This window comes from Tachypleus tridentatus, chromosome 8, assembly GCF_004210375.1.
Source record: "Tachypleus tridentatus isolate NWPU-2018 chromosome 8, ASM421037v1, whole genome shotgun sequence".
Lineage (NCBI taxonomy): Eukaryota > Metazoa > Arthropoda > Merostomata > Xiphosura > Limulidae > Tachypleus > Tachypleus tridentatus.
Window position 1 is genome coordinate 89,433,321 of NC_134832.1, and position 27,296 is coordinate 89,460,616.

Consider the following 27,296-nt stretch of genomic DNA (forward strand, 5'->3'; position numbering starts at 1 on the left):
GACAGTGAGTATTGAGCAGAAACAAAGGGAGCTAGCTGTGCCAATATAGATAAAGCAATAATATTGGTGGAGTGTTCAAAAGTAACGTGTACACGGGTGGACTCAATGCTTAGGAGGCAGAAAAAAAACATTAAGAGCTATGTATGCAGGAAGTAAGATCAAATTGGAGTAATATTAAAACAACTATGTACAAGTTGTTTCTCTCTTCACATTCTACGTATGAAGTAATAACTTAAAAGAAATAGGTGGTCGTATTAATTAGAAGTGTTTTCATAATAGAATCACACATGAACTTAATATGTACTCACAATTTTAATATTAGGTCATATTTACATGTTTTATATAACCAAAAATTGTTTACTCAACATATAGAACAGGACAGCAGGTATCCAAGTATAAGAGACTGAAATACTTTCTGGAAAAAATCTCAATAAAATAGTTAATTGTGCATGTTTAGCGGCCACTGAAAAAATATAGGTACATTCGCAGATGATCTACCGATAAGCTACATGCACTGATGAGGTAGCACGCTCCAAGACGTGGTTCATACAATCACTTCTAACAAAAGTTCACCTCAAGGAATTTAATTGTCCAGCAGTTGGCTTGGCTCTTTCCATACAAGGAAACTCGGAGTGGCTCACAACAGCCGCACTCTTATCTGCAAGATAAATAACAAGGGTGTAACATGCTTTCAAAAACATTGTCTACTACATACCTTATTATTATATTGAAAAACACTTCAATGACAACATTTGAGAAGAATCATTCAAAGTAAACATTAAAATAAAAAAACCTCTTTTACATAGGTTTCCTGATCTGATAGCAATACTGAACCATTGCCAAATAACTAACATGTACAGTGGTGCATTTAACGAGTTCATTAACAATCTCCTTCGTCAAGACAAAAACACTTTCCATCTTGCGTGCGATGTTAGGTGTGCTCACCATCTGGTAATAAAATACCACCAATAATGTTCCAGGGAGTTAATTTGAGCTATCAAGATTTTGTGATTTAACAGCATGGCAAACATACCAGGCAGATTTTTATCACACCAAGTTTGTTTTTTTAAGGATACTGACAAATGTATGACATCCAAGATGTACACTTAATTCAAAACAATCAGTTGCCTTTACTGAACTATGACATCCGATTATTCAGTTCCCATCCAATAAAAAACAAACCTTGATTTCGCAATAAACCATGGACAAATCAAGTGTAGTCCCTTAAATTCTAGTTACAAAACTTTACAATTAATCTAATAACATGTATTTAGTAAAACTATATTCAGAAAACTTTTTGAATTAAAAAAATTACAAGCGCAAATTATCTGTTGGAAACACTTAAGTTCTACTAATTCAAGGCACTCACGTTTAAATCCCCCTCTAATTTTATTAACAAATTTAGACATGATTTTTAGATTTAAAAATTAGGTCTAAAACTTTGTACACAACCTGTTGTACAAGCGTAGTCAGATCCCATCCATCCGAACACACGATTCCGTTCGCAAGATCGGGATGGAGAGATAAAGGCGAACCAATGTCCCCAGCTCTGCCTCGTGAAGTGAAACATTCGTGTCTCAAATTAGGTCTTCTCAAAACAAAACAGAAGAAGCGAAAAAACATTAATTTAAATTATATGTAGCCATCAGGAGTAAACCTGGCCTAACACAAAATGTTTTACGAAAGATACAAAACAGATAACATTTAAATAAACTCAAGAGCGAACGCAAAAAATGCGACGCGATTTTCATTTTATACGATCCATTGATTTAAAACCAAAGAAGATCAATTAAAGAAAAAACTTTTCTTCGGCCTAGCTACATTTGATATCTAGAAATCGAATAAAGCAATTTACTTTTAGTACGATTAACGATCAAAGTAAATTCACTCCGAACTAGTACATATTGGTATAGCATAAAAATTTGTAAACGCCGGCTTAAATTTTTATTTCTAAAATAAGGGTACAGCTTTAACTCGTTCAACCACCCTATTTTAAAGTTAGGTTGGTATGGTTTTTCACTTAAATTTAAAATATAATAAATTTCAGTTTATATATTCTATTCGTGTTCTCTAACAACCTGATTTGTTAAAGTAAATTGTACTTTTGAAAACTTTATTTTTCAAACTAGTATAATCCGTTCTTAACTGTAATATTTTAAACTGAATACGGATCAAACGCGTCGATAGCGGAAACAAAATCTTATATAAAAGCTTTAAAGTATATCTTGCAAGATACGGAGACAGGTAACCATGACAACCAGATGGGGATAAATGCAGCTTTTCTCAGCTAAAAGCTTGAAACTACAGTTCAACAGCCATGCAGTGTTGTGCACGAAAAATCAATAATTGAGTTATTCTTAAAAAATCGATCACATTACTGTGAAGACGTTCCACGTCAAACCATAATTTTTAAATTATCTTGATCTATCGCACCTGAACAAGCCTCCGTTATGTATAATTTCTACAACGAAAAACAAAAACTGCTGGCAAATTTAAATTTTTAAAAAATCGATTTGAAAGTACTAAATGTTACTATTTCGTTTATATTCAATAAGTTTAGTAATAACAATAGCGAGTTACTAATATAATAACTACGTTTGAACCAAACATAGAAGTCCCAGTAAGAAAGAGCATGAGGTTTCATAACCACTTTCAGAATTATGCTCTTTACTTACCTTATTTAAAATGACAAAAATTAAGTTTTGCATCATTCATGCATCCCCCCCCCTCACATAACTGTTCATACATTTTGATGCATATTTGTACTTACAAGTGTCCCACCTTTCTCATATGAAGATTTTCTTAAACATTTTACACTACATGATAAAACTAGATTTGGCACTGAAAGACTACTGAGCAATTTAATGCTGACTTGCTGAGACTGGTAGAACTTAAGTCCACTATACTTCTTTTAAAAGCACATTTGCTCTATTTGTAGGAATGTAATGTGCAACTTTTAATATGTATCGAAACTAAACACTGTGGCAAAGTTAAAGTTTTCGGAGTGGGAAGATTTTTGTAATAACACCATGTAACAAATTTTGTTCCTGGATAGTATGTATTATTTCTTAATTGCTTATGTTGTAAAAGTACAGAAAATGGTCATTATTCTCTTCAAACTTTGCTTTTGTGATGTGGATAATAAAATTTAGAAATTAACCTATTTTCTATGTAAAAACGGGCATATTTTCATTTACATAAGGTCTGAATAAAACATGAATCAAGATGTTTAGAAGTGAGTAGTTTTTTTGGAGATTTGCGACTGTAATATAAATTACTTTCACGTATCAGCCCCCAAATATAGTCTCCCATCATTTTTCCGTTATACGCTTCCAGGTCACAAAAGCAGAGTTTGAAGAGAAAAATAGGTCTTTTCCATTTACTTTAGGCATAAGCAATTGAAAAATAACACTTTCTGCTCAGGAACAAGTAAAAATTTTGTTGCATAGTGTAATAATTACTTTGTTCATTGTAAACCTAAGAAAGAAGACTAGAATTGTATGTAGTTATTTTTATAGTCACTATACTCTATAACAAATTGTATTACTTCCATCAGATTGTGATAACTCAAAAAGATAACAGTAAGTTAAATATCTTAAAGCACATCACTACAATTACACCATATCCAAGCAACTTATGGAATTTTATCAATTGAACAAATAAAAATGGAATTATATTCCATGTTTGAAAATTACATTTTGGTAATTTATCTTTAAGTGAAATTTTTGAAACAAATGCAATTATATTCAATCTATTTAAAAACAAATGCAATTATATTCAATCTATTTAAAAACAAGCAAAATTCAAGAGAATTAGCTACACCCTTATCATGATACTACCAAAAATCCTAGATAAAGTTTTGGAAATTGAAAATTGTGCAAACACTTATTCTGTTAAACTTGTGAACTGCACTGGGTCGACAGAAGTGTTTGTAGAATTAAATTCAATTAAACTTTTACATAATTTAAAACTGCATATAACTGAAGTAATAACCCTATTGAATGTGCCTAAATACCAAACAAAATCAACATAGATGTTAATTTCTCAACCTCATCTATGCTAAACTAACTACTAACATAAAGGGACTCACATTTATACTACTTTATATTGCAATTACATATAAAATTGTTTCTTTGCACAGCACATTTCTGGTATGGCTATCTCCGAAATAAACCAAAAAGGCCCAAAGTGTTACGCCTACCTGTTGCATCTTCTCAAAATCCAGACATGGACGATGAATGTTACTTCTGCCACTTCTGTTTGTTGAAGTATGTCGATGTTTCTTTCTTGGAGAGGGGTTGCAGGATGACACTGAACATAATTCAAAAGACGGGATGTTGACTGTTGCCAAATGAAACATTTTGAGAGGAGGAGACAGAGACTGATTGGGTTTGTATGCATTTGCTGGTGGGGAAGCACAGAACTCCACAGGAGCTGAAAAACATAAAAGGTCCTGAATTTCATCATCAGACGAGCCAGAGTTTTCGAACACATTAGGATAGTTTGCCTGTGACCATTTTCTTTTCTCAGGATAGGTGGTAGTAATACTACCTCTGGTTACCAGGTTACTGGTACAGTTTATCACTTCCAACTCCTCCTCAGAACTATGGGGGTCAAAATTATGGTCACTGTTACTGGGAAGAGCAGAGTCTAGGATGGGCTCAGGTAATGGACTATTCACATCTGTCTTGGATATATGTGACAATTCGAGCCTTCCATCACAAACAGCATCTCGGTACTCACCCATTTCTGCCACAAAAGTTTCTACACATCGATGTTGGTCTTTTGTTTCTTTGTAATGTATCCTATTTTCCATGTCTGTAAAAATTAGGAAATAGTTATTCTTCAACCCTATAAGCATACACACACAAATTATACAGTATGGTGAGCTTTGAAATAAGTAACATTTCAAGATTGAAATTATTCAAATACTGAGCTCCTTTTTAGTGTATTTATACATGATTCTGTTGTTACTTCAAGTAATTATTTCTATACTTGGGATTAATCTTTAAAAAAAATGATGTTTCCAAAATAATAGAAGATTCTTATATTTATTAGCATGAAATATTATTTAATAAAGATAAAAAAAGAAAAACTGATACTCCAAAAGACAGCCAAACAATGAAACATGGTTGCCTGAAAGTTAAAACATTTTTAGTCTTGTTCTGAGCTTAGCAACAGCCTTTGAATTATTTACTGAACTTTAGAATAATCTGTAACAAAAAAAAAACTCAGAAAATTAACATTATACTTTCAATATCTACCATGAACACAGCAACCACCGCACGAATCATCACAAACTATCCGTGATGCCAACTAAACATTCAAGTATCCTGCTATATAACACCCATCCAAAGTTCAACATCTTTGCATTAAATCATTTTAGTTGTACCACTCCACTAATTATTCCACCACAATATCAAATAAGATCCCCACCTCAAATATATAAAGCATTACACAAAGAATTGTAAGACATAAGGATTATTTTGATAGAATAAACTAAATACTTGCTCCCAACACTTGCCCACAGAAGAAAAGAAAAATGAAAACCAAGATATTATTCTACAAATATTCCATAAATGTTCACTAGAATAAATAAACCTGAAACTCTTCCTCCAATTCTCACAAAACCAGATTGTGAAACTCTGCTTTATTTACCCAATCCTCCAGCCTGAAAGAATAATCTTGAATCTACAGTGTAATGCTCAAATTAAAATTTATCTTTGATGTTATGTAGAAATTAAACAAAATCCACTAGGCAAATTGAAACCAACAATACACATACAAATAAATCTACTTACTTAACATATAAACAACACTTAGAAATCAAACCAGAAACTCTAGGATAAACAAAGTTTAAAATTGGTAACTACAAGGACAAATTAAACTAAAATGTTTGCTATAAAATCACAAAGTCTATTACACAAGATTTTAATCTGAAAGTAATAAAACATAAAAGTCACTTTAAATTGAGCACATGCTAAACTCATACTTTCATTACCCACATGGATTCAGTCTTGCCAACATTTAAGGTATTAAAATTATTATAGACTTAAATCTCCATATTAAAAGCAAGATTCAAAAACAATATTATTAATTTCTGTAACTTAGTTACTCCATATTAAAAGCAAGATTCAAAAACAATTATATTAATTTCTGTAACATAGTTACCTTGTAACAATTAACTGATTAAGAAGGGTCAAATAAAACATTAAAATGAACATATCTAGGCCTTGACAAAAAGAATAAAACCCTAGATTTGCAGATGGTAAAAATAAAGTTTATTATGATTAAACAATCCTAAGTAGTCCTCATTAATTAGGTTTAAGTTCATAAAAAAAAAAATCACCAAGTTGAAAATGAACCTACCTGATGACAAAATGACTAAAGTACACAAGATACAAAATAATCCCTATAACATAAAGGATCATCATGTACAAGACAATCAACTATATTATACCAACTGATAAGGTATGTCACACATTACCAGTGGATACTTAGTTTCTTGCTTGTAGGGTCCTCAGTATTCCTACTTGGCCTTAGCTAAATGAAATACCTCAGACATCTTTAATGTTTTCAAAGAAAAGTTATAAAAAATCAATTTCAAAATTGTTCAAAAAGATTGTCTAAAAAACAAAGAAATAATGTTACTAACATCTCTGCAGTTCAACTTCAGCTCTTTCATCATCAGATTCTGTACCAGAGTCTTTGTCACTGTCTTCTTGTGGCTAGAGAAGAAAATATTTTTGGCAATTTAGTTTGAATATATGCTTCCTGACATTAACAGGGTTTAAGTCTACCCTTGGGACTATTCAAAATGCATATTTTACTATTACTGCTTGATGTTAACACCTCTAACAGAGCAGACAACTAATCCTCTTCCATAGCTCCAAATTAAAGTTTATTTGATCCGCCTTTTTTCTTTAAAGAAGAATCTAAACGTCCAGAAGCAATTTAGTTCTTGCTAAGTTTTCACAAAATATAATTCCTAATTTCAAAAAGATACTAAAACTAAAATTACACAATTTCAATTTCATATCAAATACTAATGCATTATTTAAAAATAAAGGTTAGTACTTTGTAGGCAGATACATGAAAAATGTTATGCAATCTACAGATGGGTTTAGGGAAATGGGCAAAAGCTTATTTTTACACTTGCATATCTTAAAATTACAATTTGTATCAAAGCACAAATATACATAACTGAACCTGTACTGTTACTGTTAAAATCAATACTATTGAATATTGATGTCAGATGCAGTAAAAAAATTCCAAAATCTTTTTATAAAATTTGCCATCATGAATTTGGAGTGTAGTTATGAGTGCTCTTTACATTCATTTGATACTTCTGTGCTTCTGAATTTTTGTAAAACATTTTCTCTCAGCATCTAAATGCTTATAAATCTCAGAAATGAATTACCCGATTGCCATTTAATTAAATACCCCTTTTAATACTGTATTATTTTGAAACTTATGATTCAAAACATGTGATTCTAAATAGCAAAATATTATAAGATTAAATATAAAATACCGATGTCTGTTTTAACATACCACGGGTTTCTATTTTATTGTGCTACATTTATTCGAAATTCATTTTTGCTCCGAATGTATATGGTGGCTTCACATAACGAGGTCAAGAAAACCTTTCAATTACGTTCCTTTAGTTTTCTCGAAACACTAAAAATAACTAGTATAATAGGCCTAACGCTAGTATGTTATGAAAATATAGTTCATTTCAATACTGTACTGGTTGAAAATCATCTTTGTCACAGTTTGATATACATTTGAAATCTTTGCTAGTTTTGGTTATAAATTACTTTCTTGATGGGTATAGTCTATGAACCAGTTAAAAATGTATTGGTGCTGTAAAATCAGTAGGTTCAAAATGTGTTGAGCAGATGTTTGTATTGTTTATACGCATGATTGATTCGGGTACGCAACAATAAATAGATTAGTTAACATTAACAAGTTAAAAATACTATTTTAAACACCTTTATACTATAATTAAATTATCTAATAATTTTACATTAATTTCTTTTTTTACACTACGAACAAATACTTTTTAGTACACAAGCTAAAAATCACTCTCGGCCTTCGTAGACTGGTCAGTTGGTATTCTATGCTAACGTTTGTTTTGGAATTTCGCGCACTACTACATGTGGGCTATCTGCGCTAGGCGTCCCTAATTTAGCACTATGAGACTAGAGAGAAGGCAGCTAGTTATCACCACCCATCGCAAACTCTTGGGCTACTCTTTTACGAACAAATAGTAAAATTGACTGTTACGTTATAACGCTCCCACGGCTGAAAGGGCGAGCACGTTGGGTGTGACGGGGATTCGAACCCGCGACCCTCGGATTATGATATTACTTAATAAAGAATAAGTGATTCATTAGCGGAGTATGTTTCAAATTTTATAGCAAACTTAATGTTTTGGCTCGATCTTACACTTTCAATAAGAGCATTATATCTGAAGCAGGAAATTATTTAAGTTACAATTAATTGTATATTGTTTTAACGTTGCTTTTTTTTTTTTTTAGGTGGGACGTTTTTTTTTAATTTTATGAAAATAACTGAAGTCCAGATCACGTGAAAATAAATTAATTCATTAAGTTTCTACAAGCCACCTTAACTTTGTAGGTTTAAGTTTACAAATGATGTTCACATAGAAATATCTCGCTAATGTACTAATTGTACAATTTCACGACTAATCAATACGCACGATAACACTGATCCAATTACTTCACTAACAGTAACAATAAATACTTTATTGAAATAACCCGACTAACCGGCACTTTATTGAAAACAAATAGCAATGCTTCGATACTCAAAACAAATTTACTAGATTACAGACAACACATTTAAGACAACATACGTATTACAGAATACTTCTAAGTTATCCGATTTTAACGTGATAAGTTCCATAAATAATATCTAAACTAGGTGTTGAAAGTATGTACGTTACAACACTGCAGATATTAAGATAGACTAAACGTTAGTAAAGTACTACAACAACCAACCATAATGTATTTCTAATAGTAATTGATCTGGCATACCCTTAAACACAAAACAGTTCCCATATGCACTTAAAAAAATGGAAGTATAACGTTAAAAATCCCTTATCTAAAGCATCCTTCAACGTAATTAAGCCTAATTTCATTATAATACGATCTTTACTGTTTGGCGAAGGAAATTTGCTTCTAACGTCACACAAAATAAATTAGAAGTTCGTTTAGTGTTAACTTATTATTTATCATAATTTATCCAAGTTTATCCATACAGTCAACGCTAATTCTCCCTTATAAGTAAGAGTAATTTTAACGTTTATCAGATACTTCTTAAACGATCTCATTAGAAAAACTACAAAATACCGAATAAAAAGATTCACCTGCAATAAGCTTGAGAGTTACAAATCATAGGTTCTACACTTATGCTTCAAATGGCTAGTCACATTATTAAAAAACAAACAGGTGAGAGTACCTCTAGCTGTAATAATGCCAGAAGGTTCCATTTCACTGTAGCATTCGAACCAATTCTAAGCCACATTGGACTGAAATCCTGCAATCCGCGGAAGTTCCCATTGTACTACCAACCAACACCAGATAATACTAACAGGGTAAAAAGATGTGCCCTAATGTATCATGGCATTAGGGTAGACACGATCGGCAATAACGTATCAGTATACCCTTGATGTCATCCGTCTCATAGTTGATCTGAGGACATAACACGACTTCAACAAGATCCCATAATATTACAGTAACTCAATTGCGCTGCCAAGGCAACTACTAAATTTAAGCGCTTCATTCAGTTCTCTCCATTTTTATTTATTTACTTTTCAATAATTACAGAAAATATTGAAGTACAACACGCCACACATCATTATTGTACAGTTATTCACTGTATTGATTGACTGATTGATTTAGTGTTTTATGGCACAAAGCAGCGAGGCTATCTGCGCCAAACATCCGGTAAAAATAAAGTAAATGTAGTAAAAGACAAATGGAAATGAAGGTAAAACAAAAAAGTATAAAACCAATGTTGACACCTAGTCTACAATGTTAAGATAGAAGGCAGAGTATAAGAAGTTGTAAAGTATTTACTCTAGCAAAATGGTAATGATCATAACCCGCCAGGAAGACTAACAGGTAAGTTCAAGAACCACCGTCAATCACCTGAAGTTGGCCTTTCCAGTCCTGGTTCCGGGTTATGTGTCATAGCAGCTATTATCAAAATGTAAAAGAATAGGAGTTTTAAAAGACACATAGCAAAATCGTAATAATGAGTAACCAAATGTCCAGTAAAAAGATAAAAGTCAAGTAAATGGAGTAAAATTTGTAAAAGTAATTGAAGATAAAAGCAAAACGGCAATCAAAACAGAAAATGGTGCAAAAACCAATGTTGACATCCAGTCAACAAAGTTGTAAAGGACTACCTGTAGCAGAATGGTAATGATCATAACCCGCCAGGAAGACTAACAGGTAAGTATAAAAACCACCGTCAGTCACCTGAAGTTGGTCTTTCCAGTCCTGGTTCTGGGTTATGAGTCAATATGGCCAGTACTAAAAGGTACAGTAGTAAAAGTGTGAAATGATATGCAGCAAAAGTATAATGACAACTCGCCAGAACGACTAACGAGTAGTTCAAACGGATAGTTCAAACAGTAGCGTTAGTCACCTGAAGTTGGCCTTTCCAGTCCTAGTGTCGAGTTATTTAATGTTCTGGTCATTGTCCAATGTCAAATTGAATGAGAGAGATTAAAACTGTAAAAAAGGAACCACAATTGAAAAGGTGTAATGAATAAATATGCAACACTTAAATGAGATTAAAAAGATTAATGGCCATTAAAAAATTAAAAACGTTATCAAGGTGGTCAGAGTCACCATTACCAATAACACTGTCCAATGTTACAGATTGACCCTGGGAAAAAATGTTTAAAATATTGCCGTCGTTGATAATTGTAACGATGGTAAGAAAGTAAAACGTGGCTGATAGTGATTTGAGTGTTACACAAACTACACATTGGTGCATCAGTTCCAGATAAAAGAAAATGATGAGTTAAAAAACTGTGACCAATGCGTAGCCTAGTGAGAACAACTTACTCCTTCCGAACCTTATGGAAGCTAGATGGCCAAAGTCCAATATAGGGTTTAATTTGAAAAAGTTTGTTGTCGCGTTGCTCACTCCAAGTGGACTGCCAGCTGGCACGGAGCCGAGCCTTGAAGACAAGACCATAGTCCATGTACGGAATAGGCATAGGGGTGATGGTGCTGGAGCAAACAGATTTAGCTGCCATGTCTGCAAGCTCGTTCCCAAGAATACCAACGTGGCCTGGTATCCAGAAAAACTGGATAGAAGTAGCTGTTAATGAGAAATGGGCCAGTCGGTTTTGAATATCAGCGAGAATAGGATGCGAGCCAACGTGTAGCAATTCCAAGGCAAGTATAGAACTAAGCGAATCAGTATAAATAGTGCAGTTGGAGTACCGCTCAGCTGCAATATGATCCAGGGCAAGAGATATGGCATACAGTTCAGCAGTGAACACAGAAGCTGTAGAGGGGATTCTGCGCGCAACTACTGAACCACAGCAAACCATAGCAGAGCCCACTGAATTACCTGATTTGGAACTATCTGTATAAATGGGAACTGAAAGATTGTTTGAAAGATATTCATTGAATAAAAGACGGTACTTCCAATCTGGAGTATTTGCCTTTTTTAGGTGACTGAAAGAAAAGTCATATTTGGTGGCTGTAATAAGCCATGGTGGGATGGGCCGACCTGTGGAATCTGCAATGTTATCCGAGGACAGACCCAATTCATCCAATTGCGCCCGGATGCGAAGGCCAAACGGAGCAATGACAGAGCGTCTGTTCTGAAAAAGTACCGCTCACCGAGGAAGGAAAACACATTCCCAGGTGGGATGTTTTGGTAAGGAACGAAGTTTTGAAGTATATTGTAAAGATAGTTGCAAACAGCGAAGGTGTAGAGAAGGTTCATGAGATTCAATGTATATGCTTTGAACTGGAGAGGTACGGAAAGCCCCAGTGCAGAGTCGAAGTCCTTGGTGATGAACGGGGTCCAGCATCTTTAAGGTCGAGGGTCTGGCAGAGCCATAGACCATTGATCCATAATCGAGTTTCGATCTAATAAGAGCACGATATACCTTTAACATTGAACAGCGATCTGCCCCCCAACTGGTAGAAGAGAGAACACGGAGGATGTTCAGTGCTCTTGTGCATTTGACCCGAAGCTGCTTTAAGTGTGGTATAAAGGTCAATTTACGATCAAAGATAAGCCCCAAGAACTTGGTCTCCGGGACAACTGGCAGCAAAACTCCACCGATATGAAGTTCAGGATCAGGGTGAATACCCCGTCGACGGCAAAAGTGCATGCATACAGTTTTAGAGAGAGAAATTAAAGCCGTTCGCCAGAGTCCACTTCGGTACATGATTGAGGGCAGTTTGTAGTTGTCGCTCAATATATGTCATGTTTGACAACTGACATGAGATGTGAAAGTCGTCGACACACAGCCCATTCGCAACAGTGATCAGTGATGGCATTTATCTTTATAATGAAAAGTGTGACACTCAATACACAGCCTTGAGGGACTCCAAGTTCCTGTACAAAAGAACGGGAAAGTATCAAACCCACACGAACTTGGAATCTCCTGTCCATTAAAAATTTTTTAATAAACATGGGTAGATGGCCACGTAAACCATAAGTATGGAGGTCTCGCAAAACGCCATACCTCCATGTTGTGTCATAAGCCTTCTCAATGTCAAAGAATATTGATACAAGATGTTGGCGGTTGAGAAAGGCTTCTCTGATAGATGTTTCAAGACAAATTAGGTGGTCTGTGGTGGAGTGCTGTCGACGGAACCCACACTGGGTGGGCGAGAGGAGATTGTTTGATTCAAGGAACCAAACAAGACGAGCATTAACCATCCTTTCTAAGGTCTTACAGAGACAGCTCGTCAAAGCAATTGGACTGTAGTTTGAAGAAATCTTGGGATCTTTCCCTGGCTTAGAGAAAGATAAAATAATAGCCTGGCGCCAGGCATCAGGAAAAACATTCTCCTGCCAGATCTGGTTGAAGACAATCAAAAGGACATCAAGAGAAGCAAGAGATAGATGGTGCAGCATGTCATAATGAATATCATCAGGTCCAACAGACGTACTGGCAGACCGATGAAGGGCCATTTTAAGTTAAACCAGGGTAAAGGGACAATTATAGTCAAAGAAACAGTCAGTTCAAAAGGAAAGAGGTGATTGCTCTGCCCGAGTCTTGATGGCCAGGAAGGTGGAAGAACAAGCAGAAGTGCTAGATACCCAGCCAAAGCTTTCACCTAGAGTGTCAGCGATGCTCCAGACATCAGTCACCTCCTGACCATCAGAGAGTAAGATCGAGAGGGGGACAGAATTGTAGTGCCCATTAACCTTTTGAGTCCTGTCCCATATGATCTTGGAACTAGTGGTAGAAGATATGCTAGTTGTGAACTTAATCCAAGATTCCTTCTGGCTTTGACGTCTTACCCATCTAGCATGTGCACGGGCCCGTTGGAAAGCAACATGGTTTGAAAGTGTGGGATATCTACGAAAAGTATCCCAGGCCCGTTTTTGAGCCTTCCGTGCTAAGTGGGAAGCAGGATTCCACCACGGACGAGGATATCGTGGAAAACGTGTCGAGGTTTTAGGAATACATTGAGCAGCTGCTTGTATAATACAGTCAGTTACCGCTGCTACACAGTTGTCTATTGATGTCTGATTTACGATGGCACGATCAAGTTCTGCGAGAGCAGTGAAAGTGGACCAGTCTGCCTGATTTAGCTTCCACTGCGGCATGCGGGTAGGGTGGCATCGACCACGGCCAGTCTCTCTCAAAAGGATCGGGAAATGATCACTGCTTAGTGGATTACTGTCAACCCTCCATGAAAAATGGGAGAATAATGAAGGGTAGCAAACCGAGATATCAATAGCAGTAAAGAATTGACTAGGTGTATGAAAGTAAGTGGAAGAACCAGTATTGAAAAGAGAAAGATTGTGATCAAAGAGCATATGCTCTACAGATCGATCCCTCCCATCAATAACAGCACTTCTACAGAGGGGATGATGTCCATTAAAATCTCCCAGGATTAGAAATGAAGACGGCAACTGTTCAACGAGAGCATCAAGGTCTGATTGATCATATGTCTCTCCAGGGGACAGGTACAGAGAACAAACAGTGATGGTATGACCCAAGGAAACACGGATGGCTACGGCCTCCAAGGGTGTGTTGAGTGACAAAGACAGAGTGGGCACATGCTGATCAACCAACAGTGCCACCCCTCCATGTACTCGACCATCACACAACCTGTCATTTCTGTACAGAGGAAACTACCGAATGGAGACTGTATCAGCAGATTTGAGAAATGTTTCTTGTAAAGAAAGACAAACAGGATGGTAGGAAGCAATCAGCATTTTGATATCATCCATATCATAACCTAAACCTCGACAGTTCCATTGTATCAAGGTGGCCATTTTTAAGAACGGGTAGATGAAGTGGCTGGGAAACCCTTCGGTTTACGACCATGTCTTTTTTCTTTACTGTCTTTAGTCGGAGGAGGTCTATCAACCTCCATGGATCCTGCTCTGGGTCGAGTGGGCAGGTTTTTGTTATTGGAAGGGGAATCCAGTGACTGAGGACGCGAACGAATAATTGTTTTGTCTCTTGTGGTGGAAGAAAAAGATGTATCAGAAGAAATGCCTGTATTTGAAACTGAAGGACGTGGATCTTGAGGTTTGTTGGAAGGTATGGGAGGGACAGAGATAGGTGTGGAAGTCGATTCATCAACCTTTTTAACCACGGAGGTCAAAAGGCTTTTAATTTGTTTTGAAAACGATTCTCTTGGAGGCACAGAGAGATCTGTCTGCACTCCCACTGTAGTTGTGGAATGAAGTGCAGCAGCATATGTCCGAGATGGAGTGGTGAACAGATGATCCGTGCCTCAGGATAATTAATGTTATGTATCGTTTTCAAATGCTGCACCTCTTTTTCCTCCAACCATTCTGGGCAAGAATGAAAGTAAGAGGGGTGAGAACAATTGCAGTTGACACAATGTGGGTTCATGTCACAGTCATAGGCATCGTGGTCCTTGCCTCCACAACGAGCACATGTCAGGGAACCACGACAAGATGTCTTTGAGTGGCCGAATCTCTGACATTGGAAACATCGAAGAGGGTTTGGAATGTATGGCCGAACCCTGCAAATGAGATAACCTGCCTTGATGGTGGCAGGTGCATGTGATGATGTAAATGTCAAAACGAGGGTATTTGTTGGCAGTGTAACTCCATCTTTGCGAGTGGAGATGCGCCTCACTGCAGAAACTCCTTGAGTGGAGAGACCAGCGAGAATCTCTGACTCGGAAACGTTCTTCAAATCCCTTTCAACAATAACTCCTCGTGAAGAATTCAAAGCAGCATGAGGTGTAACCTCAATAGGTATATCCCCAATTGCCTTTGAATTCAAGAGGAGTTCACTGTGTTGGGATGTGGATGTTTCAACCAATATGTCACCAGATCAAAGCTTCTTTACTGACTTTGGAGAGCCAGCAAGTCCCTCTAGTCCCTTCTGAATAAAAGAAGGGGACATTTGCCCTAAAGCTTTTTCCAAAAGATAATGTAATATAAGAAAATGAGGTACGTGTGTTACTGATGTTGAAGATTACTGTTCAGAGCCTTCAAGACGTGGTCGCTTACCCATTGACTGTTTTTTCACAATTTTATTTAAATTTTTTGGAGGATCCATAGGAAAAAGGAAAAATTTCGGTACCCACTGACCCCACCCACCATGGAGCCCTACAAGGGGACGCACTACAAAGTCATGCAAGGACAATGCAGCAACGCCAGGGTTTCGTGAGCACTATACCCAAACACCAGCATCAGGTACAATGTCCACAACACCTGTTGAGAACTTCCAACACTGGTACTTGGTTGACTCTAGCCCAAGTGGACAAGCCAACTGACCCAAGGGGGGCCACCCAAAGGCCGCCCGTCTACAGGAATTCGAGGCCAAAGTGGTGTGTTAGGGTTGGACCCCTCAACCACCAGGATCCTCTCTTCCCCTTCACGGGTCGCCACGCACGGCAAACACGTGGGTGGATGTTTAGATCCCAGAGAAGGTAACCAGACAGAACAAAACCTTCCCTGAGAGGTCCCCTCACCACGTACAGGAATCCACACCGAGGGGGTTATTCACTGTAATAATTACGCAAGACTGAAACAGTGCTGGTTTTGTTTGCATATGAAATGAGCAGTTCTACTATAGATGCATATTAATTTCTCTGGTGAATAGATGATCCGTTATCATTTCAAGTACTAATTTGTATTAAATTTGTTGTATTTGCCAACAAGATTTAAAATAGTGTATATCAAACATTTTGGTTGGTTGTTTGGTTTGGTGTTTTATGGCGCAAAGCAACTAGGCTATTTGCACCAAACATCCAGTAAAAAGTAAAAATTAGTAAAATTCATAAAATGAATTTGTAGTAAAACAAAACAAAATTTAAAACACAAATAATATTAAAACCATTTTTTTTACACCTAATCTACAGTGGTAAGAGAAAACTACAGTAATACAAGTTGTAAAGGACTTTCTGTAGCATAACTGTAATAATCATAATTCACCAGGAAGAGTAACGGGGAATTCAAACAGTAGCATTAGTCAACTGAAGTTGGTCTTTACAGTCGTGGTTGAGTTATTTCAAGTTACGGCCATTTTCTAATTTAAAATCGAACTAGATGTATTTTGAGTCTTAAAAGGGGATCACATTAAAAAAGTCGTGTGAATTAAAAAAACAAATAGCATTAAAAACTTAGTGGCCTTCAAAACCAAAAACATTTCCGAGGTAGACAGCGTCGTCATTCCCAACAACACTGTCTATCGTTACGAATAAACTTAGGAACAGAACATATTTAAAATGGTGCCGTCGAGTCATAACGACGGCAAGACAGTAAAATGTGGCTTATTGTGACCCGAGTGTTACGGACAACAGACAACAGTTCATGATAAAAGAAAATGAGTTAAAAACTGACCAATGCATAGTCTAGTTAGAACAACTTCCTCTTTCTGATCCTCACAGTAGCAAGCCAGCCAAAGTCCAGTATAGGGTTTTATTTGGAAAAGCTTGTTTTCACGTTGTTCACTCCAAGTCGACTGCGAGCTGGCACAGAACTGAGCCTTGAATACAAGATCCCAGTCCATGTATGGAACAGGCACAGTGGTTATAGTGTCAGAGCATATAGATTTAGCTGTGTCGTCGGCGAGCTCGTTCCAGTGAATTCCAACGTGGCCCAGTATCTATAAAAACTGGATAGAAGTAGATGTTAGAGAAATGGGCCAGTCAGTTCTGAATATCGGCGAGAGTAGGGTGTGAACTCACGTGAAACGATTCCAGGACCACAAGAGAATTGAGCAAGTCAGTATAAATAGTGCAATGAGTACTGCTTAGCTGCTAGGTGATCCAGGGCAAAAGAAATGCCGTACAGTTCAGCAGTGAACAGAAAAGCTGTAGAGGGGATTCTGCACGCAACCACTGTACCACAACAAACCATGGTGGAGCCCACATAGTCACCTGATTTTGAACCATCTGCATAAATAGGAATGGAAGGATGGTTCGAAAGATATTCAGCAAATAACAGACGGCTTAAAGAAAAGTCACATTTAAAGATCGTAATAAGCCATTGTGGGATGTGCTGACCACTGGAAACAGCAATGTTCTTCAAGGACAAACCCAATTTATTCAACCGTGCCTAGATACAAAAGCCAAAAGCAGCAATGGCAGATCATGTATTCCAAAAAAAGTATAACCCACCAAGGAAGGAAAATAACCCCAGGTATGATGCTCTGGTAGGAAACAAAGTTTTGAAGCATATAGTAAAGACAGTTGCAAACATTGGAAGTGCAAAGAAGGTTCACGAGACTGTGTATAAGCTCTGGACTGGGAAAATGCAGAAAGCTCAGGTACAGAGCTGAAGACCTTGATGATGAATGGGACCCAGCATCTTTAAGGCCGAGGTCCCGATAGAGCCAGACCAGTGATGCATACTCGAGTTTTGATCAAATAAGAGCACGATATATCTTTAGCATTTAACATTGATCCACTTTGCAAGTGATGAAAAAGAGGGCATGTAGGATGTTCAGTGCTCTTGTACATGACTAGTAGCTGTTTGATGTGTGGTATAAAGGTGAGCTTATGGTCAAAGATAAGCCCCCGAGACAACTTCACCAATATGGAGTTCAGAATCAGGGTGAATACCCAGTTGGCAGCAAAAATGCATACAAACAGTTTTAGAAAGAGAAATTAAAGCCATTTGGTGTGGTTCAGTTCAGAAAACGACTGAGGGCAGTCTGTAGCTGTCACTCAATATACCTCATGTTCGACGACTGACATGAAATATGAAAGTCGTCGACATAGAGCTTGTTTGCAACAGTAAGAGAGTTGTTCAGTGATGGCATTAATCCTGATACTGAAAAGTGTGACATTTTAAACACAGCCCTGAAAGACGCCATGTTCCTGTAAAAAAGAACAGGGAAGTGTCAAACCCACACAAACTTGAAATCGCCTGTCCATTAAAAAAAATTAATGAAAGTGGGCAAACGGTTATGTAACCCATATACACATGTTCTATCATAAGCCTTCTCAATGTCAAAGAATATTGATAGAAGATGTTGTCATTTGAGAAAGGCTTCTCTGATTGACGTTAAGTCAAATCAGGTGGTCCATGGTGAAGTGCTGTCATTGGAACCCACACTGGGTGGGTGAGAGAAGGTTGTTTTATTCTAGGAACTAAAGATAAGCATTAACCATCCTGAGGTCTTACAGAGACAGCTCAACAAAGCAGCTGGACGATAATTTGAAGGAATCTTGGGATCCTTCCCAAGCTTAAAGAAAAGTAGGACAATAGTCTGGTGCCAGGCATCAGGAAAAACAGTCTCCTGCCAGATCCAGTTAAAAACAAAAGAATAGGAAAAGAAGTAGGAGATAGATGGTGAATCATTTGATAGATTACTTCATCAGGTCCCACTGATGTACTGCCAGACCAATGAAGGGCCAGTTTGAGTTCCACCAATGTAAAGGGACGATTATAGTCATAGAGACAATCAGCTTAAAAGGAAAGAGGCTATTGCTCTGCCCGTGTCGTGATGGCTAAGAAGGTGAAGGAAGAAGTAGAAGTGCTACATACCCAGCAAAAGCTTTCACCTAGAGTATTGGCAATGCTCTGGGTATCAGTGATTTCCTGGCATTCAGAGAGCAAGATCAAGAGGGGGACAGAATTATATTGCCCACTGACCTTTCGAATCTTGTCCCATATGACTATGGAATTGGTGGTAGAAGATATGGTGGTTGTGAACTTAATACTATATTAATTGTGGTTTTGACATCTGACCCACTGAGTATGTGCACAGGTCTGCTGGAAACGATGAAGCGTGAAATACCTAAAAGTATCCCTTGCCTGTTTTTGAGCCTTCCATGCCATGTGGAAGGCAGGATTCCACCATGGACGAGGATATTATGGAAAACGTGTCAAGGTTCATAGGAATACCTTGAGCAACTGCCTGTAAAATACAATCAGTTACTGTTGCCACACAGTCGTCTATTGATGGCTTAGAGACGATAGCAAGATCAAGTTCTGCAAGAGCACTGAAAGAGAGCCAGTTTGCTTGATCTAGCTTCCACTAGGGAATGCGGGTCTGGTAGCATCAACCATGGCCAGTCTCTCTCAAAACTATAGGAAAATGATCACTGCCTCATGGATTATTGTCAACCCTCCATGGAAAGTTGGAGAATAGTGAAGGAGAGCAAACAGAGATCAACAGAAGAAGGGCTGATGATGTGCAACAAAATAAGTATAGGAACTGCTATTGAAAAAAGAAATGTTGTGATCAGAGAGCATACATTCTACAGAGCAATCCCTCCCATCAATATCAGCACTTCCTCAGAAGGGATGATGTCCATTAAAGTCCTCCAGGATTAAAAAAAGAGATTGCAGCTGTTCAATAAGAGCATTAAGGTCTGATTGATCATAGGTCTATCCAGGCAACAGGTAGAGAGAACAAATAGTGATGGTACGACACAAGGAAACACGGATGGCTACAGTCTACAAGGGTGTGTTGGGTGGTAAAGACAGGGCAAACACATGCTGATCAACCAACAGTGCAAACCCTCCAAGCATTCATTCATCACACATCCTGTCGTTTCTGTACAAAGAAAACTGCCGAAAGGTGATTGTGTTGGCAGGTTTCAGAAATGTTTCCTGTAAAGAAAGACATACAGGATGGTAGGAAGCAATCAGTGTTTTGATGTCATACAGATTAAAACAAACCTCGACAGTTCCATTGTATCAAGGTGGCATTTTTATTTACATGTAGGCAAATTGGGTGGAGAACCCTTTTGTGTACAACCACATCTTTTTCTTTACTATCTTTATTCAATGGAGGTCTATTGAACTCCATGGATCCTGCCCTGGGTCGATTGGGCATGTCTTTGCTGTTGGAAGAGGGCTCCAGTGACTAAGGACGTGAACAAATGAATGATCGTTTTGCATCTTCGGGTGGAGAAGATGTACCCGAGGAAATGCCCATACCCAGAATCAAAGGAAGTGGATCTTGGGATTTGCTGGAATGTATGTTAAGGAAAGAAATGGGGTTAAACTTGATTTGTCAACTTTAACTATATAGGTCAAAATACTTTTCGTTTCGTTTGACAACGATTATTTTGGAGGTACAGAGAGAGATCCATCTGCACTCTCACTATAGTAGTGGAATGAAGTGCAGCAGCATACGTCCGAGATGAAATGGTGGACAGTAGCTTTAGAGCCTCAGGGTAATGTTGAATTATTTTCAAACGCTGCACCTCTTTTTCTTCCAAACATTTAGGGCAAAAACGAAAGTGGGATGAGTGAGAGCCATTGCAATTGACGCAATGAGGGTCCGTTTCACACATGGGCATCATAGTCCTTGCAACTGCAACAAACACACGTCAAGGAACCAAGATATGACGTCTTTTAGTGACCCAACTGCTGACACTGAAAACATCTGAGTGGGTTTGGAATGTATAGCCATACCCTGAAATTAAGATAACCTGCCTTAATGGTGCCAGGTGGACGTTGTGATGTAGATGTCAGAATAAAAACACTGGTCAGCATCATAATTCTATCTTTGCGAGTGGAGATACGCCTCACTGCAGAAACTCCTTGGGTGGAGAAACCAGCGAGAATCTTTGACTCGGGGATGTTCTTCAAATCTCTCTCAAGAATAACTCCTCGTGATGAATTCAAAGTAGCATGAGGCGTAACCTCTAAGTATGTCACCAATTGCCTTTGAATGCAAGGAGTTCACTGTTGAGATGTGGATGTTTCCACCAATATGTCACAAGATTGAAGCTTCTTTACTGACTTTGGAGAGCCAGCAAGTCACTGTAGTCCCTTCTGAATGAAAAAGGGAGACATCTGCCAAAAAGGTTTGTCTGAAAGAGAATGTAGAATAAGAAACTGTGGTACAACAGGTGTTACAGATGTTAAAGATTGCTGCTCAGAATCTTCAAGACATGGTGGTTTACCTATGGACTGTTTTTCACTATTTTAAGTTTTTATTTAGAGGATCCATAATAAAAAAAATACCACTGATCCCATCCACTATGGAGCCCTACGAGGCTACAATGCCAACAAAGAACACTGCAGCAACGCCAGGGTTTCATGAACACAAAACCCAAACACCAGAGAGAATGTCCACAGCACCTGTTGAGAGGATTCAACACTGCTAGTTGGTTAACCCTAGCCCAAGTGGACCAGCAGGAATTCAAGGCGACAGTGGTGTGTTAGGATTTGATCCCTCAACCACCAGGATCCTCTCCTCCCATTTATTGGTCACCACGCATGGCAAACACGTGGGTGGATGTTTAGATCCCAGAAGAGGTAAACTGAAAGTACATTACCTTCCCTAGAAGGTCCTCTCGTCACGTATAGGAAACCACACCGAGGGGGATCAAACATTTTAATATGCACAAGAGTAATTTGTAACAACTGTTATTACAAGTGATATATTATATACAAGAATTTTACAAAATTACCAACTATACCGAGTCTTTTACCTACTCTAGAACTGAATCTAGTATCAACCGTTCCCAGTGAACAAATTATTTTTGTTGATGCACCGATACACTTCTTTAGACGGCTTGCTAATCAAGAAGCACAGGCAAGTTTCCACTGGCGATGGCCCGGAATGGGAAAGTGGTTACGGCACTCGACCTTCTGTGCTATGTGGCAGGCAGGATTCCATCACATATGAAAACACGATAGAAAACGTGTCAAGGTTTTAGGAATAGACAGCAGCTGCCTGGATAGTCACTTCTGTCGCAGTCATCTATAAATAGCTTACAAATGATAGCAGAATCAAGTTCCAAGACAACCCTGAAAGAGGGCCAGTTAGCCTGGTCTAGCTTCCACCTAGGTAGGTGGGTCGGGTGACGTTGACCACGGTAGTCTTCCTCAAAATGATAGAGAAATTATTACTGAGCCATAGGTCACTGTTAACCCCTCTCCTCTAAGAGAAGCGAGGGAAGAGTGAAGGGGAACAAATAAAGATTAATAGCAGTAAGAGACTGACTAGGTGCATGAAAGTAAGAACCAGTATTGAACATAAAGGTTATGATCCAAGGGTATTTGCTCCATGGAAAGACCCCTCTCATCAATATCAGCACCATCCCAGAAAGGGATTGTGTTCATTAAGAATCCTCAGGAATACAAAGGGGTAACAGTAAGCGTTTAATTGCGGCATCAAGTTCTTATTTATGATACGTCTCTACAGGAGACAGAACAAACAGCGATGTTACGACTGAAGGAAACATGGATGGCTACTACACAATATTGTTTTTAATTTTAATATACAAACAAAAACAATACAATTTATAATAATTATTACAAATGATGGTTTATACAAGTCTTAAACTATACTAAGTCTTCATCTGGTTTTGAACTGAATTTCTTTGAACGTTCACGGAGAGCAAAATTAATTTGTCGATACACCGGTATACTTGTTTAGACTGTTTGGTAACCTTGAAGCACCCGCAAGTTTTCACTGTCGACAATATGTAATGTCGTGATAAAACAACTAGCGTCCAAAGTTAATTCACTGAAGTTAAATGATTGATAATGTTCAAAACCAATAAATCTTCCTGGTCCAGATCTGTAGTTTTCTGAATAATCGGCGTTAATCATAATTATAGCTTCGAAAGCCTATAGCATACTAACTGTAGTTGGCCTTTAATAACCTTGTTCTGTCTCTCAGCTAGCCGCTTTTATACGCCTCAAGCGAGTTCCTAGAATTTAACAATGTTCGAAAACGAGCTAGCGTTCTCGTGAAACATTGTCGATTCTTACAGTCAATAATCTGCAAATTTAGAAACGGGGCGGAACTTGCGCAATACACAACCAACAATATGCGTCACATACAAAGAAAACTATACTGGAACAAGCGGAAGTATGAAACAAAACGAACAGTAAACCCGTCACATTGATTTGTCACCAGTTACCGATAGCCAGTTTTCATACAAAAAACGTATTGCCATTGTTGGTAGGTCCTAATGGCATGCGCTTATAGAACAGACAAGTTCGAAATTAATCTCTTCTAATCTCTTCCTTGCAGACTCACTACTGATATTATTATAGCTCTACATTTAACTTGCGTTCTCTTAAAAAAACACTAATACTTTAGAAGTATCCCACAACACTTAATTAAAGCGTTGCAGTTGTAAAGATTGCACCTTATCTAACTACAATATAAAATGTAGAATGTTCATGTGACTTATCTTTCCAGCCATGACATAGCTCATCACGAGTCTGCAGATTCAAGGAACAAACTACATTATTTTAGAATCCAACATATGGATGTTTACACTGAAATTGCGAGGTAGGAATAAAAAGCTGAAATGTTTAATTTACCGGCATACGTTTGACATTATAAGTCTTAGGAACGGAAAGTTAACATTTTATGCTTGACTGAACAACGACAGTTAAGTTTCAAATAAACCATAAAAGATATTGAGTGAGTATGAATTTTTACAAATGATTACCAAGAATAAGAACATATTTAGTCTTAATAATAAATCCCGAAATTTCTAATTACGACACGATTGTTGACAACTGAGGGTCCAAATGTTGAAGTCATGAGGATAAAGCCCAGCCAGTTCTTTCAAGTTTCACTAAATTTCACGTCAATAAAGAAACCTCAAACAAAAATGAGAATTTATCAGCCGACTCTAACGTTGGTTTTCAAAGTTTTGGAAATGAAAGCTTGCAGTAGAAAATTCTGGGTGGATTGACTTAGTTTTCTTTATCGCTAGTTCAAGAAAACGTGACGTGCAATTGGTGCCCAGTCTATTCCAAAATAAATTTTGTTATTAGTTTATCTTATCTTTGGTTTACTCGTAATGAACCAGTAGATTTTATTTTGGTTTTGGACTATTATGTCCATATTTTGATTGGGGGGGGGGGTCATACTCGGGACATCACAACCAAGGTTAAAAATAGTATCATGCACAATAAATACTAGAAAAATCCATATAAATTACTAAGTATACAAGATACAAGTAAATTCTCATGTGGTTTACCTAGGTTTCTTCTATTACAGTTCTTTCAGTATTAAATGTTATCATCCCAAAAACTATATGGGAGCCATTATTTTCGATCAACTGCTGAATCACTTAAGTACGTGCATGTTTTCAAAAATAGTCTGGTTTAGAAAATAAAGAAAAACCTAGTTATAGTTTCAAAGTCTGGTTCTAATACGATACTTTAGAAAAGTGTATACACTACGCATTACTCAATAAGTTACAGAAATAACCCAGAAACATTGGGGAGAAAACACTTCCAACAATTCCGAAAGATTTTCATTAGAAAATGACTTAACTATTGTGTACATTTCGAGAGATATTGAATTAACACCAACATAATCTTAGTTCTGCCACAACTTATGATACCAATACATGAAAACACAAATAACCTTAACAGTTTACTTGTGTTTGAACACAAGATAACCTGATATCATAACCAAAGTAAAAAACAAGTACTAAAATTTTCCTCACAAAAGTTACTTTGTTATTACAGGGTTAATACTTCCAAGTTTATTTCAACCTAAATTTTAGTGTTCCGGTAAAAATGATTTAGATGATGTAGAAACAACTACTTGCTGCATAAATGCAGCTTCGAGACGAAGTGTTTATCACACAAGTACCAGTGTAGTTGTTCGCTAATAGCACTCAAGGTCAGTAACCTAAGTGTTGTTAAGGGCGTCAGCTGTGGTAAACAATTTAGACTTCAATATCCAGAACATACAACCACATTGTTCCAAAGTCAGAACCAACGCAACCGACTGAGAGTCACCTCAATTGTTTTGCACGCTCTAGTAAAACTGAGTAAATTTTAAGAAAAAAAAACGTGAATTTTAGAATGGCAAATTACAATAAAACTTCATATTTAGTATAACTAGCTAATCAAGTCGTTTTCTATTCTTAACGATTCATTATACCTAGTAGTAGTTCAACTAAGTAAACAATTGTTTGACAAGACTTTGTACAAAGATAAGGTTGCTTTAAAACTAGATTCGAGGTTGTATCAATTACAAGTTAGAGAGAAAAGAAACGTACGTAATACCAAACAAATCCTGAACTCACGTAGTTCATTCGGATGCAAGACAAGTTAAAACATGCACAAGTTACACACCATAAAAACGATTTGCGAGTAGTTATATTAATAAGGTAGACGAAATAACTGAAGGGTGAATCAACAATACAAAACATTTAACTAGTGGTTGTTGGAATACAGATTTCCGAGAATAATTTGTCACCGTACTGTGTGCGCGTGTTAGCTAGCAGATGTTAACATTACTATACGGAGAAATGTAGTACAAGAGCCCTGCCAAAATTTGTCAGGAGTGTGAAGTCACTATAAAGGTAAATGTTGCAAAAATTAAACTCAATTATGAATTTATTTTAAATTTAGAAAATACATATATTAGAAGCGTCTTAAACTTTACGCGGAATATACATAGCAGGAGAAAATAAACTCCCTTTAATTTAGGTAGCATGGGGGTTAGACTATGTACCGTGTAAGGATCATTAACATTACAGCAAGGTTTAAAATCGCATACTTTATCCTTCTAAGTCTCACGAGGCGTAATAAATTGAGGCGTAGCAAAGTTACATCCCTAAGAATATCAAAATATGCTAAAACGTGAAACTTCCATCTTGCATGCTAACATACAACTTATAACGTAACTGATTAAAAGATAATTAACATTTAGATGACTTAACGTCAGTACGGATTCACAAACAAGTATTTACGTTCAATGTAATTTTAATGTTTAAAAGGTTTAAAGTTTATGCATAATATACGGCATAGTATATATTAATGTATTATAATACCTAAAAATCAATAAAGTTCCACTATTTTTAACAGACTAACGCTAAGGCCAAAAGAAACAAACTAACGTCAATATTGTTACCAAAGCTATTTTTAAATATGTACTTGTGCGTGCCTACAGGTGCGATTGCAGTTAAGCTTTATTATGTTATACTTTTAAAGTGTTATACAGGCATAACTACTAGAACGAGAAATACGTAGAATGAACTTCGATATTTTTATAAATGTAAATGAAAAATATATCATAATAACAATTCAGAAATCACATGGTAAATACAACTCGAAAGGTTAGCTCTACTAACACATACACACACACAAAAGAGAGCTTCAAATAGCCTTAGCAACCCACCTTAGACTGTGATGGATCGCTTTCATTCAGAGATTGACTTCGTAGTTTATGGGTTAAATATTTAATCATTGCCACTATAGTATCTTCCACGTCACTGGTAAAAGCCTATAATGGCTTTTATCATCACCCGTGGTCAGTCACTATTAATTATTATTGACAAGGAAATTACAATCTACATGCATGTACAAGAGCCACCTAACTAAAAAGAGTTTAACGTCCATTGGTTAACAGTTGTTGACGCATTATCCCAATATAAATAAAACAAAAACGTTTTAAAACACAATACCAAACGAACAACCAAATCACTCGCTCCACGTCTTTCACTTACCTCCCACACACTAACCCCTGCACTGTTCGTATCTTTACTCGACATTTCGCTAGTATTAGAAGACGATACTACTACACAGTAAGGTGGGGTAGGTAAAGAAAGTTAAGAAAATTTCAGTTAGCGAGTTACGAGAACCAAAAATTTTAATTAAGAGTGAATAAACATCTA

The 27,296-nt window shown here is 37.0% G+C and overlaps 1 protein-coding gene across 2 annotated transcripts; it reads right to left on the bottom strand.

Moving 5' to 3' along the window:
- Positions 1–297: 297 nt before the first annotated feature.
- Positions 298–27,296, bottom strand: LOC143222896 (uncharacterized). Of its 2 annotated transcripts, none has more exons than XM_076450045.1 (4): positions 27,129–27,296; positions 6,656–6,728; positions 4,202–4,818; positions 298–658 (listed from the first exon to the last, which is right to left on the bottom strand). In XM_076450045.1, exons 1-4 carry the CDS (start codon positions 27,171–27,173, stop codon positions 638–640), a joined length of 756 nt encoding a protein of 251 aa, XP_076306160.1. In that variant the 5' UTR covers positions 27,174–27,296; the 3' UTR covers positions 298–637. The 2 variants fall into 2 exon arrangements, with proteins under 2 accessions (XP_076306160.1, XP_076306159.1); XM_076450044.1 differs by having other exon boundaries at positions 26,801–27,164.